The sequence below is a fragment of the Musa acuminata genome, chromosome BXJ2-7, assembly GCF_036884655.1.
Source record: "Musa acuminata AAA Group cultivar baxijiao chromosome BXJ2-7, Cavendish_Baxijiao_AAA, whole genome shotgun sequence".
NCBI classification, from domain to species: domain Eukaryota; kingdom Viridiplantae; phylum Streptophyta; class Magnoliopsida; order Zingiberales; family Musaceae; genus Musa; species Musa acuminata.
Genome location: NC_088344.1, coordinates 37,421,698 through 37,441,464, shown reverse-complemented (window position 1 = coordinate 37,441,464; position 19,767 = coordinate 37,421,698). Strand labels below are relative to the sequence as shown.

Sequence of the window (19,767 nt, the reverse complement as noted above, 5' to 3'; positions counted from 1 at the left end):
GTTCCAACTATTTAGGATGATTATAAAGATCCTTTCCGACTATTGAATTTATGAAATGCAATATCTCTAATTAAATTAAGAGTATTTATATATTATTTAATTATTTCTTGCAGAAATCTTTTTAAATCTCTCATCATGTCATTAATCATGATCAATTCATATTGTCTTACTATATCATCTATAGATTAATTTTGAGTATATTCATATCATCATTTTTATTTTTTATTGGGGAAATGCTTAATTATTCTTGAACTAAGACATTCCTAGTAACTTCATGGATTCATGTCAACTCAATTTTTTTTATGCATATTGTTTCTTAATTGCCTGATCTTCAGATCTATAAAGCATGATCAGACAACAATGTTGCATAAAACCCCAAACTGTCTTATAACAATTGAATATAAATGAAGAGAAGTATGTGGAATATAAGTATCTCCAAGTTATATAGCATGCATGTACCTGAGAAGTTTCAAAGCCTTGTGAATCTTATCTTTATTATCTGAATTAACAATTATACAAATTCAAATGCCACTCTCAAACACTGCTCATAATTGTTTTGATGCTTGTTCTATCCATGCAAACCATAATAGAACAAGGAAAGTTTTGGATGAATTGTTTCTACCACACTGTCAGTGGAGCAGCTAAACCAACAAAAAGGAAACATATTGCAGCTTCATGCTCTGCATGAAATTTTCATCAAACTATCTATCTTATTTCCTAAGTTCCATAGCCAGATCAAGTCATGGCAAGTAAATCCACACCTGAAGAGACTGCGGCATTCTCCAACTTCCTGCAACCAATGCAAGCATTTATGGTTACCACGTAAAAATAGAGTCCCTGCATGGCTCTGTTTCCAAAAGCCATCACATCCCCCTCGCGGAATGTTCTTGAGATTCTCCTTAAACCGGATCACGGCCACAAGAAAGATCTGCCAGTCCTCAGCAAAGATGCTCGTCTTCCTGCAGGAAAGTATAAGAAAAGAACGTGCGGGGACGATGGATCGAGAGCTACTGAGGAAGCGAGTGTTACAAGAACTCCGGTTTCTGAGCTTTTATATATTTCCACCTATACAGTTTTAGGGGCTTAAAGATCACATGAGATGACTCAAATCATTTTTCCGAGGGTGTCAGTTGTCAGCCATACGACAAGCCAAGTGGATTCTGATGGTAGATGATGACAGTTGCAGGGAAAGATATCGGACAGTGATGAGAATGCATCATGCAGCTAATGCTAATACTGGACCAGATGGAGATGCGGCACTCGAGGAGCTATCACATGTTTTCTCTGGGACAAATGTTGCATTTTGTCCCACATAATTTGGATCAGAACAGAGCAACATCAATCTGTAATGGTGAATCCGAAGAGTCTCCAATTATCGTTTGGTTTCAGTCTGATCGGACCATCTGGGTTCGACAAATCCATGTCCAACCCGCAAGAAGATCTGGACGAGCCCAGAAGGTCCACTTCACTTTTCAAGTCAACCTCACGAGGTCCAAGGTCCAGTAAGTCAACCTGGTAAAGCCTTCGGCTTGGATGCCGAGCGAGTTGCAGCAGAGGAAGAATGGTTTGCTGTGGCACTTCCCAATGTTGACTTGTTGATGGCCATTATTTCATCCGACAGATTGTGTTCTAATTCATGTGTCCATCAGAAAATTGATAGACGAAGCAAATAGAAGACGACAGTCAAAGTTACAGACGTCGAAGTGCCTGGTTGCCGAGGAACTAAAATTTTCATCCTGAGGAAACATCTGCTCGAACTCTGTGCAGGAGCATTTACGAGACAGGAGAGGTTCCAGCCCGGCCCTGGCTGTCACTCATGAATGCAGCTCAATTTTCTTGCAACAGAGATGGAACTGGAGCTCAACCATGGAGGTAGCTGGGAATTGGGTACTTCTCGTGTGCTGGCCATGCTTCGCAGACCACTTCCTCCATTGGAGTGCAGGTCAAAGCTTGATACATGCCGAGAGTGTGATAGTCAAACCGGAAGACATGAGAGTGAAGATGGAGGATTTAACTGCAGGAGAGCGAAGTCTTCCTTCGACAATCTTCATGGTTTTGTTGACGCCATGAATCCTTCGGATCGAAACTTGCACTGAGAAGAATTAATTTGAGTGGAAATTTTTAGACTTTAAATTGCTATGATTTGGAAAAGAATGTATAACAGTTCTAATCGATCAGAGTGCAGCAGTCGTGCAGAAGTTATTCAACTCCAATGGCTTTTTCTTCTTAGAATCCATTTGTCCAAAGGCTGTGACAATAAATCTTCCAAAGATTGATGCATTGCTTGAAGAAATATTCCTCATTGTAGTTTCTATTCACTATAGATACATAAATCACTTTCAATCACCAAGTAAAAACCTTGGCCCAGTCCACAGCTTTCCTTCTCTCTCTTTCAGGAAAAGAAATCTTAGATTTCCTTGGAAACAAGAAATAACTAAGACATTGCACTCATAGGAGAAGGATAAGAAAATTTGATGGGGAAGGGTGTTTGCTCAAAATTAGTGTTCAACACGATCTCATGGATGGAACATGGAGGATTGACTTGTGTGTTCCCAACTGAAATATAGATTTCTTTGGAAAATAAAAGAACAAATTTATCTTAACATGACAAAACCAAATGATACATTCTTAGAGAAGGTGCAGTACAGGACTTCCTTGTGTTCCGAAAAAGTAAAACAAGAGGAGCTGAAGTGCTGTCTAAGTTCTTCCATAAACTATTCACTGACACGAGCAACATGGCAGTTCATACTCAAACAGCCTGAATGCTTCAGTCAACCTTAGTAAAAGAGAGGTAATATTTCTTGCAATGCTACACAAATGCATGATGCATGGTAGCAGCATTGGAGATCGAGTCAACAAGACAACAAGTGTTGGTGGAACAAGTATATCAATTTCTGTTCGGAGGAAAAATGGCTCCACTCCACTAATTTAACTTGAACATTAGGATAAGGAAGGAGATCACAAGAGAACATCACAGTTAGCTTTTCCTAGTTTAACAAAAGCCTAAAGATGAACACCAAACACAACAATGAACAAGAAGCAGCAAACAACAGGAACAAACCAAAAGCCATCCTTGTAGTCTTCACTCTTGTATAACATCATCATCATATCATGCACTGCCGCTGCTGTTGTCAATGCAGGGGCTGTAGACATCCACCAGCCGCTTCAAGACCTCCACTTGGGTCCTCAGAAGAAGGATGTAGTCCGCCGTCTCCTCGAAGAGCCTGTCGGCGACCGCCTCCCTCTCCTTCACGCCGTCGTTTTTAGGCGGGATGAGATTCCTGAGCGCCTCCAGCCGCTCCGCCACCGCCTTCGACGCTGCCTCCCGGCTCTGCTTTCTTCTGCCGCCTTTGTAGCCGCATCTCCTCGCGTTCTTCAGAACTCTCGTGCTTCTTCTCCTCCTGCTCATCCTCAATACCGGCCTGTGGATCTTGCGATCGAAGCCAAAGCTCGTTGGCATCGCCGGAGATGGGAAGCAACGCGACTCGTTCGACTCCTACCCAGCCAAACTTTTAGACTGAAGCTTCAGGTGAAATGTCCTTGTTTTCTCCAACAATTACAATCACACCACAACGTGGATCATTCGTAAGCGACAGCCAACGAGAACGTGATGGTAAGCTCGTAATAGTTTAATAAAAGGAGGGTTAAGAGTGAACGGAAAAGTTAAAATCGATAAAGCCCAAGGGGAACCCCTGGCACGGCGCACGTGGGAGACCGAATTCCTCACGTGCCTCTATCACCGAAGTACCCGTCACGTAAAAAAGCATCAACTATTTTTCACACCCAATTCGTTGTACACACAAATAGTACTCCGATGGATGCCGACTCCACGTGAAACGTGGACGGGATCGGCTCCGTACGTGGGTGAATTCGTGGGTAAAAGACAGAATGTCGATGTAAAACGAATCGCTTTAACAGTAACCGCCATGATACCTGCACGTGGGTGTCAGCGCTGCTTCCCCCCAAATCACGGCACACGTACTGGGCGATCGATCCAACGGCTCCGACTGCAGGATGGGCACCATCACGCCATCTGCAAAGGCTGCATCACGCACGCGGTGGCAACCGTTACACGAAAGGTTTTCATGGCTCGAAGCATGGCAATAATTTCCACCACAGTGGAAAGTAATTGCATCGTATACTTGTATTAATGTTGGCCTCCACTTGATGTGTCGCTGATGCGCAAATGACATGCATGTGGACCATGTGACAGGGACTCATGTGAGATCTGTCCTCCGCCTTCGCCGTGAGCCGGAGAGATGTTACATGGGAGATATCTCGATGACATGTCAGTGTCACCAAGTCATTGGAACATCTGCATGTGCATCTTGCGTACATTATTTAGCAGTGCGTTGGGTGTCTGCATGCAAGTTCCATATATTATTAGAAGAAGACAAGAGCCTCGTATACCCTCTTGAGTTGAGAAAAAGAATGACGAATTTTTAAAACAAGTTTCTAAGTTTTAGAATTTATTATATAGCCCTTTTAAGTTTGAAAATTTTCTCGAAAGCATCTTTAATTGTGTAAAAAAATGATTTTACATTTATCTTTTTAAAAAATTCTTGTCCTAGCTTTAGTCATGCCTTCATCCGATCAACGACACCCTTTTAACTCTCGTGTGTCGTCTCATTCGCTTGTTAATTTTCACCATCATTGCTAGTCATGAGGGTGAGCTGCTCCCTTCCTTCCTCACTCGTGGTTAACGATGAAGAGAGAGTTATGAGGACATAGCATCGACGAGGAAGGAGTGTAAGGATGTTATATGACCCCATCAGACCCTTAATCATTGTTGTCATTGACTACGAAGATATCATGCAATGTTATCTATACCTTTGCTCATGCGAGAGAGAGACGAGGATCATTCGAGATAACAATGCAACCAAGAGTTAAGTAGAGGGCGATGATCGATGGGGGCAGAATAATCATTTGAGGAAAAGAAAAAAGTTCTACTAGAATTTATTTTCAAATTTGGGATGCTATACAATTTTTTTAATTTAATTTATTTGAAAATTCACCCCCAAAAAAAAAAAAACAACGTGTTTGTGGTATGCATGAATAATGGATGACACCGCCATGCGAAGTGTGTTAGCGAGGAAACATTTTGTTAAAGATTAATGATTGATGTATCATCAAATGAATTAAATTAACGAGGAAGGATGGGTGCTCACTGCCGAGGGAGATGGGAGAACAGTTGAAGGTACAGGAAGGCCACGCACTGCTGTGGAGGGAAAGATGCCGATGGATCTGAGGAGGCCACTTGGAGGAGGAGGGTGGTGGTGGTGGTGGCGGTGGGCTCGTGGGTGAGGGTTGCTGTAAGGCAAGAGTGCACGTGAAGATGGGAAGCGTGGCCTCCCGCCAGCGATACATCCGCGTTGTTGCTGCAGCGAGGAGGAAGGGCGTACAGCGCGGAGAGAGAGAGAGAGGCACATGGGAAGGCGAGAGAAGGGGGGCTGCACCACCATGTGGGAGGGCGGGCGGTAAGCACGGCGTGACGTGCCCTTTTCGCGTGTCTCTGCAACATTCGATTCACTGACGCATCGCCAGAATTGACCTGCGGCATATGCACTCTGCGGTGCGTCGCTTTTCCTCGGCCACCGATCGCCCGCTGCTCCCCCACAAGGCCCGGAATACGTCCAAAACACACGGTAATAAACACCGGCTGTTACCGCTGGTCTGCAGTAATTTCGATGGACACCCACAAATTTCATTTTATTTATTTCTGAACACAATTAATTACTTAAAATCTGATTTGGGCATATAATTTTTTTAGTACTCATCGAATTATCATTCACTGTTATTAATCACGTCTCAAATAAAACTCGAATGCTTAAATCGTGATAAGTGATAAAAGACGGAATTTGATTCCCTACCCTTAACGTAGTTTATACTCTATAGCAACCTTAGTAATTCAGCCTCCATATGCGAGTATGTTTGGCACGGATTGATTGTCCCTTAAATAGGGCTACAATATTATCTATTTTGGAAGCTTACAAAGCCAGGTCTCGTTATTTCAAAGAAAATAAAATGGCTACAAGTCCAGAGTAACGATCACTCTCACAAAAGACAAGTAGAAGAACATCTTGTTCAGAACAACTCAGGTATGTCATCCTTCATGTTTAAGTGCCTGTTCTTGCCAATCAACTATTCCATTTCCCGTCCACGATTTAATGAGCATACATTTTATTTGAGTGGTAAATGGAAGGCGTCAAAGCTCGTATGCCTTTTTACGACCATGTCCATCTTCATAAATTTTCATGCATGTAACGCATCTCATATAACACTCAAGGCAACAGAAATTACAAATTGATCTCGTCTTTGAATCTTACATAACAGGGTTTCTTTAGTAGAAGATATTTGGAACAAACTGTTTTCTTGCAGATTTCGTGAAGCTTCCACCACCTAGCTACCAAGCACATTGGACCATCATTTTACCTTAATTCTTGAGTAGATTTGACAATGAAATCAAACAAGCAATTGCGATGTGCAGAACTGCACCGCGTAAGGTGATAATATAAATGTGTGACACATAAATGTAAAACTAAGTATGCTTCTGACCTTTCAGGGCTGAATTACAAGTAAAGGCTGCAAAAGAGCAACGCACACAACTTTCAGTAGAGTGAAAGAAGAGGGAGGGTCGGGATTCTTGAGGGAATTAAGAGAAGGGGTACCGTGTCAATGCTAACTGGCTTTCCATCCTCTGCGAGTATGTCGACTACTGTTCCAGATTGATCAGCCTGCACGATGAAAAGGTTGTAGATATGAGACACCAAGTGCTGCATGATATGCTCATTTCATCAAAGGCCCTCGCCTGTTTCTATGGAGCCTTTGTATTTTCAGGTTACTATACGTTTGTATTTCTTTGTCTTTTCTAGCTTTTCAAACAAATATTTGTTCCAATACTTTCACAGGCTTTTCTAAATAACAAGTCTCCGTATATTTTCAAAAATGATAGGGGAAAAGGAATCTAGTTCTGTTCATAGACCAATTATTTCCATAAGACAACTTTCTGCGTGTATTTACAAACACCCTTGGATCATCCAAATCAGTAGAGGTAACATGGTGGCTTAAGACTAGTAAAGTCCTGTAGCCAGAGAAAGTCGACAAATAATAAATGATAATTATCATATCTTCACCAAAATCCAGAACAACTGAATTCCATTTACCACATTGATAGCTAAAGTTAGACTATCTAATTGTTAAAAACATAAAGTTCAATAAACAGACATTGGAAATTGAAGGCGTGGAACAGAGAATACCTCAATCTCATTCATCAATTTCATAGCCTCGATGATGCAAACCACCTGTCCTTTTTGGACTTTGTCCCCAGCCTATATATGATGATCTCAGATCAGTTTGAGTCTAGGCAGGATATTTACCAAGGTAAATGTTGAACACTAGACAAGATGCACAATGGACAAAAGTGTTCATTATAATGAACCGAGATTTAAAGAAAAATGCATCAGCATTACTTAAATTAGGCAAAATGTATAGCTTTAGAAGTCAAGGGCTATTGTTAGATGGTTACCTTAACAAATGGAGGCTCCCCAGGAGCTGGGCATCTATACAATGTGCCTGCCATGGGGCTTTTCAGAGGTGGAAGTGATGACTTGCTTCCAGTTGTTGGTGGAGGCGGAAGTGCTGGTGCTGGAGATGCTGCAACAGGATTTGATTGTGCAGTAGGAAAAACATGAGCTGAAGGCTGAGGTGGAAGCATAGTTTGTGGATACTGCATTATTACAGGAGCGGAGGCAACTGGCGGGTGAGGCAAAGCCTCCTTTTTTCGTATTAGGAGATCGCATGCTTCCGTCTTTAGATGCAATTCTGTTATATCTTTTGAATCCACAAGCCTGCTAAGAAATATAGTAAAGATTGTTATATGCAACTTGATCTAGAGTTTTATAAGCGCAATTCCTACAATGTTGAAAAATTGCTAAATATTTATTGTTGCTAGAGACTGTTGGACATCTGCAAATAAGGCTTGGGCCTGTTGCAATCTATGATTGGCCGAGGTTGTAGTTCCAAGTACTTTTGACGACGGAGTTCTGATCCAGACCTTGAGGCTGGTAAGAGATTAAGCTTATTATACATGATATCTCTGTGGGATAACATTGCTTATCCACCACCTGGAACTTATTGGAAAGGTGAATCCACAAAGACAGAAATGACCTATGGTTTTCTTATAGACCACTCTCAGTAACCTACAGGTTCCAACATCAAACAATTTGTAGATGTTTCATACTTATCATGCAATGACAACCTTCATCTCACAGTCTTCTACTTGTTTGCTTCGTCATTTATTTTCCAAATAAATTTGAGCATATGAGAGAAAAAAGGGTAACATTTTTGGAGAAAAGGAAAAAGAAGGGTTATCTTACTTAACAAGATTTGATACTTCAGCCATAAATGCAGATATGGTGGTATCTGTTACCGCATCTTCATTAGCAGATTCCTCCACCATACTAGAATCTTCACCTTTAATTGGTGTAGACTCTGACTTTGTAGATACCAAAGACGAAGAATTTGATGAACTCACAACATCAACCTGGTATAATTACAGACATAAAAGCAAATGAAATATTCTTTAGCTTTGTTTAATAACCACTAGAATTATAGTCAATTGATACCTCCTGAAAATGGGCCTTTAGAATGGGAAAATGTCCACGACTAGGAACCTGTAGGAGAATTGTAATTCTTATAAGAAAAGCTTATCAGAAAAAAAATGATCAAAGGAGTTGCAACTGGATTTGCTAAACAGTAAGAAAAACACAAATTAACATATCTTCATAACAAAGAAAGAAATGTCAAAACAAGTCAAAAATTCTACAGGTGTGCATGTAATAACAATAATTGAACACATGATGCCACAGAGATTTTCCCTCTTCAACTATTACTTATGAAACCTTAAGATCACAAAGCCTATAACTGCTTTCAGATCTTGGTCCTTAATCTTCAAAACCATTGAAAGCATGGATTTTCCACCAAAAATATTGCCATTGTATCCAAGTTATCTAGATTTATGTGAGCCAATCCAAATTCATTCAAATAAAAAATGCTCACAAGAAGAGAAAAAGAATATCTCGACAATGTTTCACATGCTTTTACTAAAAGTCAACTACTAATATTATTGTAGTTTTCTGAAATAGCCTAAATCTCTTTTTGTCTCTAATTCTATCCTTAGAAGTTGCCCGAATCGCACAAACTTTTGGAAGAGACCAATTAGAAATGTCTTCTAATTGTAGGTAGATAAACTGCTGATCGAATTGCCAAATTTGTTGTTAGTTCTAATATAAATAATTATATAACTACGTAAATGGAAAATTTACTGAATGCTCTCAGGGCAACTGCTAAACCTCTCATGTCCATAACGATGACAAAAATTGGAAGTCCAACTGATGATGCATGGTTGATGTATGAGGCTAATAATCCTCGTACAGTTCCCTTTCGACAATAGGCCTTGAGAACAAAAACTTTCGATCGAACAGTGAAAATAAAAACCTGAAGATCTAAAAAAAGGAATTAACAATAATTCACCTTTGACGAAAGAACCCAAGCAGATCCAGAAAGCGAAGAGGGCTCGGGCGCTGGCTTCAAAAACGAGTCCGGCGGAGTGGACTTTCTAATCCAATTCCGACTCCACGCGCCATACCGAGCAGTCACAGAGCACTTGGGGCAGGGAACAGAGATAGACGCCATCAGACCAGGGCTCCAAGATCTCAGCGAGGAACAAAAGGAATTCTGATCAATAACGCAAACCCTAACGCCAGGATCGAAAGCAGAGGGAGAGGGAAGAGACCAGTGACAGAACGGAGCGAAGAGATCGGACCGGGGGAGGAGCGGAGATTTCAAGAAGGAAATGGCGGAGATACCGAAGCGCGAGAGGGACGGGGGTTGGGAAAGCGCTTTGCTTGGACATGATGATGAGATCTACGCCGTCCGATCGACGGAACCGATGGGAATGATGGGCCCGAACGCACTAAGTTTGTGAGCTCTCACGTGCTCGGCACGCCCCCGTTGAGAGAGACCTATTTAAACATTGTAAGAGTCACCACAATATATTTTTTAGTTTTATATATCTTCCAGTACTTGAAAGCTTTAGAAAAAAAAAACACACTCAAAATATAATATCTTAATATATTTGAGTCACTCATAAAATTACTTTATTGTTTAGCTGTCTTATTCTTCTATATATATGGATAATTTTGACTATCCAACAACATCTCTTGTTATTGTAAGATATATATATATATATATATATATATCGTGAAACCTCATATAATTCTGGCGAATTGGATGCAGTACATAGAGAAAGAAGATAGCTATCACTGGCTCACCTCTTTCTTTGGTTCTAGAGATAAAACCATACTAAAAATTTTGGGAAGGAACATGATTCGATCCTTTATGAAATAGTATAATTCCTATATACAGATCTGATAAAACCTTGAAAGAATTAATAATAGTTCCCCGCTGGCTGCACTCCGATCTGCTGAAACATGGACCAGCATAAACTTTGTAATTGTCCATCATCTTCCTAGCATCGGAGCACTGGAGTTGACCAACAACAGAAGTATCAGTCTTGTTGTTATGCCAAGTCATGTTTTTATTTTTTTGCCTTCAAAAAAACAAGAAGCCTAAACCATAAGAATAAAAAAATTATCATTTAAAAGACAACTAATAAGTTTCTTCATGGTACTTCAAAATGAATATAGTCAATGTGGTAATGTTATTAGGAAAAATAAAAACTATACCATGAAGACTTTCTTTGACGGATGTGAAATCTTGGCTCCTTTGGGATTGTTCGAGGCCTTTCCGACCTTTCACATACAAAAAAGAAAATCAGTTTTATTAATAAGTAAGTAATATGAATAACTAAATAATTTTTAAAAAGTTATTGTATTTTAGATGGATAGAACGAATGGTACATAAAATGTCAGGGGTGATGTCACTGCTCACAGAATTGATGACTGGGGCTCATATATGTAGGTCCTAAAAACTTTGATCATTCAGTCAGTCCACCTATATAGCATTTTCCAAGAGAAACGATAGACTACGAATCTACTAGATTCAGTTAATTGGTGGCAACTGTATATATAAGCAGTCACCTGTCTTGCTCTTTATGAAGCTTGGCTAACAAACAACAAAATCATTTATATATGTCTATAAAAAATTTAAAGAACATGCTAGCAGAAATCATGGAATGGATTTGCTTTGGACAGAAAACTTACTTTTTAGGGATGAAGGGTCGATCAAAGTATGGCATTGGCTGAGCTTTAGGCACAAGCTCTCTTCTAAGCTGACGTATTTCTTCTTTTTCCTCTAACTATACAATTTGTTGGGTATGTATAATAAATCTTGATATAACATACATTAATTGACAAACAACATAGCTAATTCTTGTAATTTAGGAATACCTTTTGCCTCATCTCCCTTTCCAATCTTAGTTGTTCAGCGAAGTTCATCCGCTCGGTAACCTGAAGAGAAGTCAAATTTCGTAAGTAAGCAACAAAAGCATCTTAATGTCTTGGCATAGTCGCTAATTCAATGTCTATGGAAGTATGCTTAGGGATGGGCAACGGGTTGGGTACCGACAGATTTCACTCAAATCTGAATAATCATCAAGTATTCATACTGGCAACCAGCATTCATACCTACTTTCCTATCAAACCCATCCCAAACCCGATCAAACCGGTACTTGAACCTGATTTAAGTGATGGATAGACTAAACAATAAAAAATACACAATCCTATCAGTCCTAGGTCACATTAGAAATGACAATAGGTAGGTACCAAAATCTGACTACCTAGTTACCTAAACCCGAACATGACTCAGGTGCCTGCCTACTCTACCATCCAGACACGTTCTAAAACCTATCAAAGCGTTTTCAGACCCAGTTTAAGCAGGTCAGAAGACCCAACTACCTGAGAAAGCTTGACCTGCTGCCATCCCTTAGTATGGTAAAGCATTTCTACTGATTTTTAACTGATGGTAATAGAGTCGTTCAGAAAACTTACGAGTTGATCAAACTCAGCCCTTTCCGCAGCACGCACATCGCTACGCAAAACAATGTCGATTGGCTCAGTGCCCTCCTTTACAGGGGGCTTCACCAAGTGCTAAACAACATTTCAGCAATAAAGATGTGAGCAATAATCAAGAATGTGATGTCACAGAATTGAAAATTCTGTAATCTGTAAACAGAAATTAGCTATCCAAGTGTCTGACTTGGAAAATAAATATTCAGTTACAATTTCATATCAGTCCAAAATTATTGTAACTTGTGGCAATCCTAGTCTGATTCCAAAGATGATAAATTTTAGTACAAAATCTCTACATACTCTGGCTAAACTTGCTGAAAGCTATCATATATTAGACTCGACAAATCATTCAAGTATACCATGCATATATTTGATCCCATATAGTTTAATTGAGCCTTCTGTGACTGTTCTTTCTAGATGTAAATGTCCTGTTGTATCTGCCAAATGATCTAGATGGAGGTGTCCTCGAGTTGGAAGATATGGCAGTGACAGTAGCAAGCATCTCTTAGGAATTTCAAAATAAAAATTGAGTTCAAATCAATGTGCTTGGTGAATGTAGCAAATTCAACAAAAGAAAAAAGTACAATGGGGGTGTGTAGTTCTTCTGATGGAAAATCACTATGGTATTTATGATTAAGATAATAAAAAATTTTAATTTTGGCTTAAAGAGGTTATATTTTGCCATTAACTTAAAATTCAAATCCTAGAGTTAATCATAGATGTGATAGCCTTGGTATTACAAATAAATCTTCGTTGTTGAAAATTGAGAGACTTCACAACTGTAAAAAACTAAATGCAAACTGAGACAGTCTATAATTCACAACCAAATGAAGCATTTAATCTACTATGAGTCTTAACTTCCTACGTATACAAAGTTATCTCAATTCAATTCTTCTTTTGATAAAAGTAATCACAATCACTTTGTGTGCCCTAGAATTCCCACTTTCAGTTAACTGTAACTTCTTTGGGCTTCTTCAGACTAAACAACAAAGGACTTGCACACCAGGTGATGGGATTAGTTTAAGGCCAAGCTCAATTCCATAATATATTTAAATTAAAAAATAAAACTACATCTCACTGAAACTGGAACAGATATCTTCAACTTCAATGTGAATATAAGAATCTAAAAGCTTGTGAAATTGCAGTACATTCAAAAAACGAAGCATTATGGTAATTGAACAATCTTGTCAAGATAATTTTTTAGCCACCATATGAAATTGTCATTTAGAACTTTGTGTTAAATTTCTGAAATATAGTATACAACAAGGACACGTTGTGAACAAGAAAAATGATTCAGTTTGCAAACATAATAAACATAGAGAAAAATTAAAAATGATTTATTATTACATATAGTTGTAGCATGACCACCACAAAGTCAAACATATTGTTCTTTTTAATGAAATAGAATGTTACTATTAGCAACTATTTTAAATACTTGAAGTTAAAAGAGGTTGTCACCTCTGGTTCATCTGTGGTCCATGGAAGGCCCTGAGCAATAGGTATCTGTTGCTTCTCCTCTTCCAACAGCATTGCTTTCACTTTCTTGACAAACTGTTCTTCCTTAATCCTTCCTCTTTGCTGTAAACAGTAAAACACATTTCCTTGACTTGGATTCCTACATACAATAATAACAACAAGAAGGAAGGTCCTAGATTACTTGTGCTAGCTTATATGCTTTGGCTGAAATTGGTCACCCTCTATCAGAAATAACATGCTAACACAAAAATGAAGGGAAGTACGTAGTGGATACATTGACTCAACTTTCACTATTTCAGCCTTGGATATTGTGTTGTGACTGAGCTGTATAATGTTCTTGCAAGCCTAAGAATAGGAGATTGAGCATAACAAAACTCTATGTCCTTGATGGTACAAAAGCATTCTATTTATGATTAGTTGCATTCCACATATACGATAGAAGTTGTCAAAACCATTTTATCTAGTCATCTATGAGGGTTCAAAAAGATAATGACAAATTTAGTAGAATAAGACAATATTCAACCTTGAGGATGGGCCTGTGCCGTAATAGAGTTGTTCTTTTGCAACTCGAGTGGCCAGGTTTTAACTAACAAAAGATGTTGTTTTGCTTATAGAGATAAGACTGTATTACATTATGTTGGCATAAGCCTTGTGCATTAAGCAGCATCTCATAGGAGAATAATCAGCCATGACCCCATGTTTATCATTCTAGCATAAATTCTACTTATGGAGGATAATGTGAAGGATATAGTTCAAATGACATGACTCTCCATGGTTTTACTACAGAGAAATTTATTTTACTGTAGATGGCTAAACAAATAAGAATCTATGTACAAACAGTTCTATATCTCTTGAGAAACATTACCGATCAGAAAGCCCAAACCTTAAAAATCAAAGAAAGCCATGTTATGGCCATTTCAAGCATTTAAACTTCCAGAGCTTGCAGTATCAACAAAACTCTAACACCATCAGATCATCAATGTGAATCTCATCCTGCAACTAGCTTCATATATCTAATTTGATATATATTTTTTTCATAAGTCAATCATAATACTTCTTTTCCAAATACTCAGTCCAAATTGCATCGATTTAAAGATGAATGCACAGTGAACTAAAACTAGCAGGTGAACAATTTATAGAATTTGATCGCTAGTGCAATTGTAGTACTGATTCCAGGCCTGAAGTCAGATAAGAGTCTGATTACCACCGAAGGGCCCGATCAAAACCAGGTGACAATCCATTACGTCTTTACAAACTCAAGTTTCTGCCTCACTGCTTGTATAATCATGTGCATTTTTTTGCGACAAACATAGTGACAAAGCTGTTAAATATTAGTTTTCATTCTTATAGTGAGAAAACTGATAAAGCAACCATCCTTGCTTCTGTAGGTAATTATAGATATGCTTTGCTAAGGAAATTAGTGTGACAGTGTACCTCAGTTCTCAATTTGAATGGATGTTGGCTGGTCACTTTAAGCATCTTATTCCAGCTCCTCCTCAGAGATTCAGAACTCTGGCAAGTAGAAGCATTTTCGATGTCAAAGTCAATATTCTTTTGCTTGAGATCTAATTTATAAGGAAAAAGAGCAAAGGAAGCTCTATTCGACATTGTAGAACTGCTAAAGAAAAAATGTAGAACTGAATATTTTCTTACATTACGTTTATTCCTTCCTCCTCCGGATGTCCTTCTCCCCCAGCTGAACCTAAATTCAGAACTTTGGTCAATTAAGATTCAATCCTTAAAGGAAGCCCAAGAATACTCAACAAAACAGCACAGAGTAACAGAAAACTCCATTCTCACAGTTTAAGTATCACTAACCTGTCACCATTACTCTCCACCGAAGAATATAACCTCAAATTCTTCTCAAGTTCTCTGGACGGAAAGAACCCAGCTGAAGAGAAAATGGACGTCGAAGAAACTACTGCCTCCGCTGCTACCTTGGTTGATGGTTGAAATCCCGGAAGTGCCCAATTCAACACCATTGGCTTCCTATCTTCGTGCTTATCAGCCTCATCATCCTTCGAAATGGATAGGAAGTTCTCAAATGCCTTGACCAAATGCTTCACACGGCCAGACCCCGGCTCAGGCATGCCACTCATCGCCTCCTCCATCACCAAGTTCCTCAGGTTTCTCGCTTCTGAACCGCCCTCCAGATCCTCGACCACTGAATCCAAGGCCTTCTCCGTCACATCCGTTCCGTCCTTGTCACCTCCATCTATGGATCCGTCGGCCTCACTGATTGCCGAGTCTGCTACCTCGGCGACATCGGAGGAACGATCTCTCCTAAAGAACTCTTCCTGCGATGCTCGGAGGGCCTCGTAGGATTCTTTCCGGCACCTCTCAAAATCGAGGCCGTTCCCCGCCCTCTTCGAACTCTTCTTGGCGACGATAAACTTCCTGGCCCGCTCTGGCAGGGGCAGCGGCGCGAAGATCCGACCAGGGGTTTTCGGAATGGGCTTATTCGACTGAGCCGACCCAATCGACGGAGATTTAACCGGTTTCTTAGAAGGAAGAGGGGGCGAGATCGGGATGTTGGGATCGGAATTTTCGTAAATCTTCAGCATCTCCGAGGCGTGAGGTCGGGAGGCTTGCGTCTTCTTCGAGGGCGTCGCCATCTCCGGGTCCTCCAAGGCCGGGAATCGATTGGGGAAGGATTGGAGTGTGAAGGAACGGATGAAAGATTGGTTCTTTCACGTAGGGTTTCTGACGGACGAAAACAGCGAACGGTTCCAGAAATTAAAGGGAGAGCGGTGCTCCGGGAAGGTGATTTGTAACGGCTAGTTCTCGGTACGGCTCCGATTCACTATATTTTGAATTAATGATCAATTCCCAGCCGTCGGATTGAGTTTCGAACAATTTGCAAGTAATGCAAGGGAGTAGATCTTCTACCGGATCGGTTTGATTCATGTCACATTTATTTGGTTCATTTAAAGATTTTAAATCGACATAATATCTTGTCATTTAGATACTGGGATAAATCGGCATAATTTTACCTTTCAATAATTTTAAGATTTAAAATTTTCAATCAATATAAAATGCGATCTAATCATTATATCTCTGATTTTTTATCAACGTATGGTAAGTATGAGATTCATCAATAATGGTCAAAAATTTTAAATTATTGGGATTAACATGCAGCAACAATTCTCATCATTTTAGTAAGAATGAAATAAAAGAATATTTCAATTATAAAATTCATAGTTAACATTTACTTGAGTTAACCTAATGTGGTCCAAACCCAAAAGCACTAAGTGTCAGAGATGGTGATCGAAGTAGCTACAAGGTGGCTTCGAGGGGGAAGTGTCAAGCTCCCGAGATGTCACGTATACTAAGATTGATGTCAGGAGAAATTTTTCGACCTGATCTCTTCGACGCTCAAGTTATATACCAAGATTATTTTTTGGGTATATATTTTTCTTGAAAGCATAACCTCTCGATATAGCGTTAGAGGTTACTTTTTATACCTAGTCTTAGAAGGAACAACTTGTAATCGCTCTAACGTCCTTCTCTTGACGTTTTGTCCACATGGGTAACGGGGGAAGACAGTCCCAAATGATATGCCTTAGACTTTTGTTCACGCGGACATACAAGTGAGGGGAAACCTAGACTTTTTTTCTTCCATAATAGCTTTTATATGGTGCTTATATGTTGGATGATAGTTGCCTGTTAATATATTTCTTATCATTTTCCCCTCAAATGCATACTTCGAGGCTCTTATTGGGGACTCAAAATACAACGTTTAATTTATCCAACAGGCCTATTGCTAATCTGCCCCTTCGTGGCATCAAACGTTGGTCGAGCGAGGGTCTACTCACATACCTTAAGTACATTTTGTCTTGCGATGCCATGGCGGATTTCTCCTAGCGTGAGTTGGGTTTTCTTGACTCACATGCCTCGAGCATGTTTCACCCTACACTTCCACCATAGTAGATTTCTCTTTATACAGGTCAAGTTTTTTCAACTCACATGCCTCAAGCATATTTCGCCCTACGCCTTCGTTGTGGTGAATTTTTCTAGGGGAAAGTAAGGTTTTCTCAACATATACACCTCGAGCACATTTCACCATATGTTTTCTACTGTATTAGATTTCTCTTCGCACTGGTTATGTTTTCTCAACTCAGATGCCTCGGGCACATTTCATCTTCGTTATAGTGGATTTCTCTTAACACGGTTTGGTTTTCCTAACTCATACGCCTTAGGCACATTTGGCCCTATGCTTTCATTGTTTCGGATTTCTTTTAGTACAGGTTGGGTTTTCCTGACTTACACGCCTCATACATATTTTACTATATGTTTTTACCATAGTGGATTTCTCTTCGCATAAGTCAAGTTTTATAGACTTACACGCCTTGGGCACATTTTACCTTGCGTTTCTGCTATAGTGGATTTTTCTTAGTACAAGTTAGGTTTTCCTAACTCACATGTCTCAAGCACATTTCGTCCACACCTCTAGGGGAGAAGTGACTACTACATAGCTGCTCGAGGAGGATTTAAGATTAGTGGTGTCCTTCCAACCACAAAGGTTAGAAAGAGTACTTCTTTCTCATGAGTTCAAGTCGAGACTAGGGATTCAACCTCATATGGTGGGCATATTGCATTGACAATACCCCTCCCTTCTTATCAGATGACGAGGTAAGTCAAATGCTTCGACTAAGAGATATACTCTCTTCCTCTAAGGTAGTCCAAAAGATAGATGATGGCTGACTGATTGATACAGGTCTCAGCCTAGCTCCTCGGGGTATGACCCGAACCTCCCATCGCTTCACTCCACCTCTCTTTTCAATCTTCAGTCTTATAATTTGAATCTTATATAGGCATAGATATACACTCCTTAAAGAGGAAGGCCCTTGGCTTATCGATGAGCACAATAGAGCCCCACTCGACCTAGGTTGTAGCTCGTAAGTCATTAGTAAAGGCGGACTCACTTCGGTCTGATCATCATGGCAACAATGACAAATCAAGAAAGAAACATTAGGTTGTCATGAGGAAGGTCTTCTAACCTTAGAGGAATGATGCACCTAAGGAGCCATCTTGGGAGAGGGAGCCTCCCACCATTACAAATGCCTACACCTCTTGAATGTCAAAGTTCTAAGTATTTCTCAAGGAAAAAGAAGGGCATGCCATGGTCAATGTTAGACTTGTGCAAGGGGAAGCCCTTGTCCTTTATGGGTTTACAAATGGCCGATTTGTTGGACTCGACCCCGGATGCACTACTGCGATCGAGGTGGGAAAGCTTAAAAGAGATATAGAAGGTGTGGGGCGAGAGTGTGGTTATGGAGTAGTGCCACCGTGGGTCCCTATGTTTGGGGATGGCGAAGCAGTTCTGTTACTCCTCCTCGAAGGCTTTGATTGATACTTGCTACTAAAACAAAGTGATGGTAAATTAGGTCATGGCTAGCCCATTTGGTTTCACCTTACTTACATTCATTTTTTATTCATAGCACCACCACTATACGACGACCCTCATTGATTGTGTTCAGGATGATAGTACCGTCATTCACTAGCAATATCTCATAATCGATGATCTCTAGATAGAGGTCGAAGACTTGAAGAATGAAGGAAGAGCCTCTTTTGTTGTCGTCGAGGTAGAGGCTCGAGTGGCCAAGTTGACACGTCAACTAGATAATGTTGAGCAATGCTTGGCTAGCCTTGCCAAATAGCTAAAAGAGGTTCGGGGCAACAACCAAGTAATGGAGGATGAGTTACTGTGGCTCACTTGAGAATTGGACTCAATGAGGACGTGTAACTCGAAGCTCACCGAGGAGGTAACGATTACTAATGGGGAGGCTCACAAGCTAAAGGTATTGATTGCGGTTGAGATGTTGGTATTACTTGTTGGCCTAACCAAAGTAAGTGCAGGGCGATCACCTGCATCATACTCATTAGCATCTGTACTTGCTGGGTGAGGTTCAATAATGCCTTAACATAAACAAGTATGTGGCTTGAGATTATCCATGAGGGTAAAAAACCGTAGTCATTGAACATACACTAGTACCACATCAGTATTTGTGTTAAAATGTACGTGTCAATATGAAGGAAGGATGGAAGTTGCCTCCCATAAATAAAAATGCTATGGGTCAAAGGTAGGGCCTTATCGCTAGAGCATTCGTTGGGGGAATTAACGAATGGATATTCTTGCGACATCAGACCCTCATTCTAATGCCAAAAATCATAGAGGAAATCATCGTTGACATTTGAGTCAACTTAACATGGTCCAAATCCGAGGGTGCATAAGTGTCCGAGGTGGCTTTGAGGTGAAAAT

At 40.0% G+C, this 19,767-nt stretch overlaps 2 protein-coding genes across 2 annotated transcripts; both read right to left on the bottom strand.

Annotated features, from left to right (window-relative positions):
- Positions 1 to 6,241: 6,241 nt before the first annotated feature.
- On the bottom strand, positions 6,242 to 9,881 carry LOC135617967 (biotin carboxyl carrier protein of acetyl-CoA carboxylase 1, chloroplastic-like). Its single transcript, XM_065118828.1, has 7 exons — positions 9,532 to 9,881; positions 8,625 to 8,672; positions 8,376 to 8,542; positions 7,526 to 7,847; positions 7,257 to 7,328; positions 6,669 to 6,734; positions 6,242 to 6,582 (listed from the first exon to the last, which is right to left on the bottom strand). Exons 1-7 carry the CDS (start codon positions 9,691 to 9,693, stop codon positions 6,559 to 6,561), a joined length of 861 nt encoding a protein of 286 aa, XP_064974900.1. The 5' UTR covers positions 9,694 to 9,881; the 3' UTR covers positions 6,242 to 6,558.
- Positions 9,882 to 10,372: 491 nt separating this feature from the next.
- LOC103992919 (microtubule-destabilizing protein 60) lies at positions 10,373 to 16,205 on the bottom strand. The gene is made up of 9 exons (XM_009412844.3): positions 15,324 to 16,205; positions 15,159 to 15,207; positions 14,940 to 15,017; positions 13,488 to 13,607; positions 12,009 to 12,107; positions 11,409 to 11,468; positions 11,223 to 11,317; positions 10,746 to 10,811; positions 10,373 to 10,542 (listed from the first exon to the last, which is right to left on the bottom strand). Exons 1-9 carry the CDS (start codon positions 16,118 to 16,120, stop codon positions 10,521 to 10,523), a joined length of 1,386 nt encoding a protein of 461 aa, XP_009411119.1. The 5' UTR covers positions 16,121 to 16,205; the 3' UTR covers positions 10,373 to 10,520.
- Between the last annotated feature and the right edge of the window lie 3,562 nt (positions 16,206 to 19,767).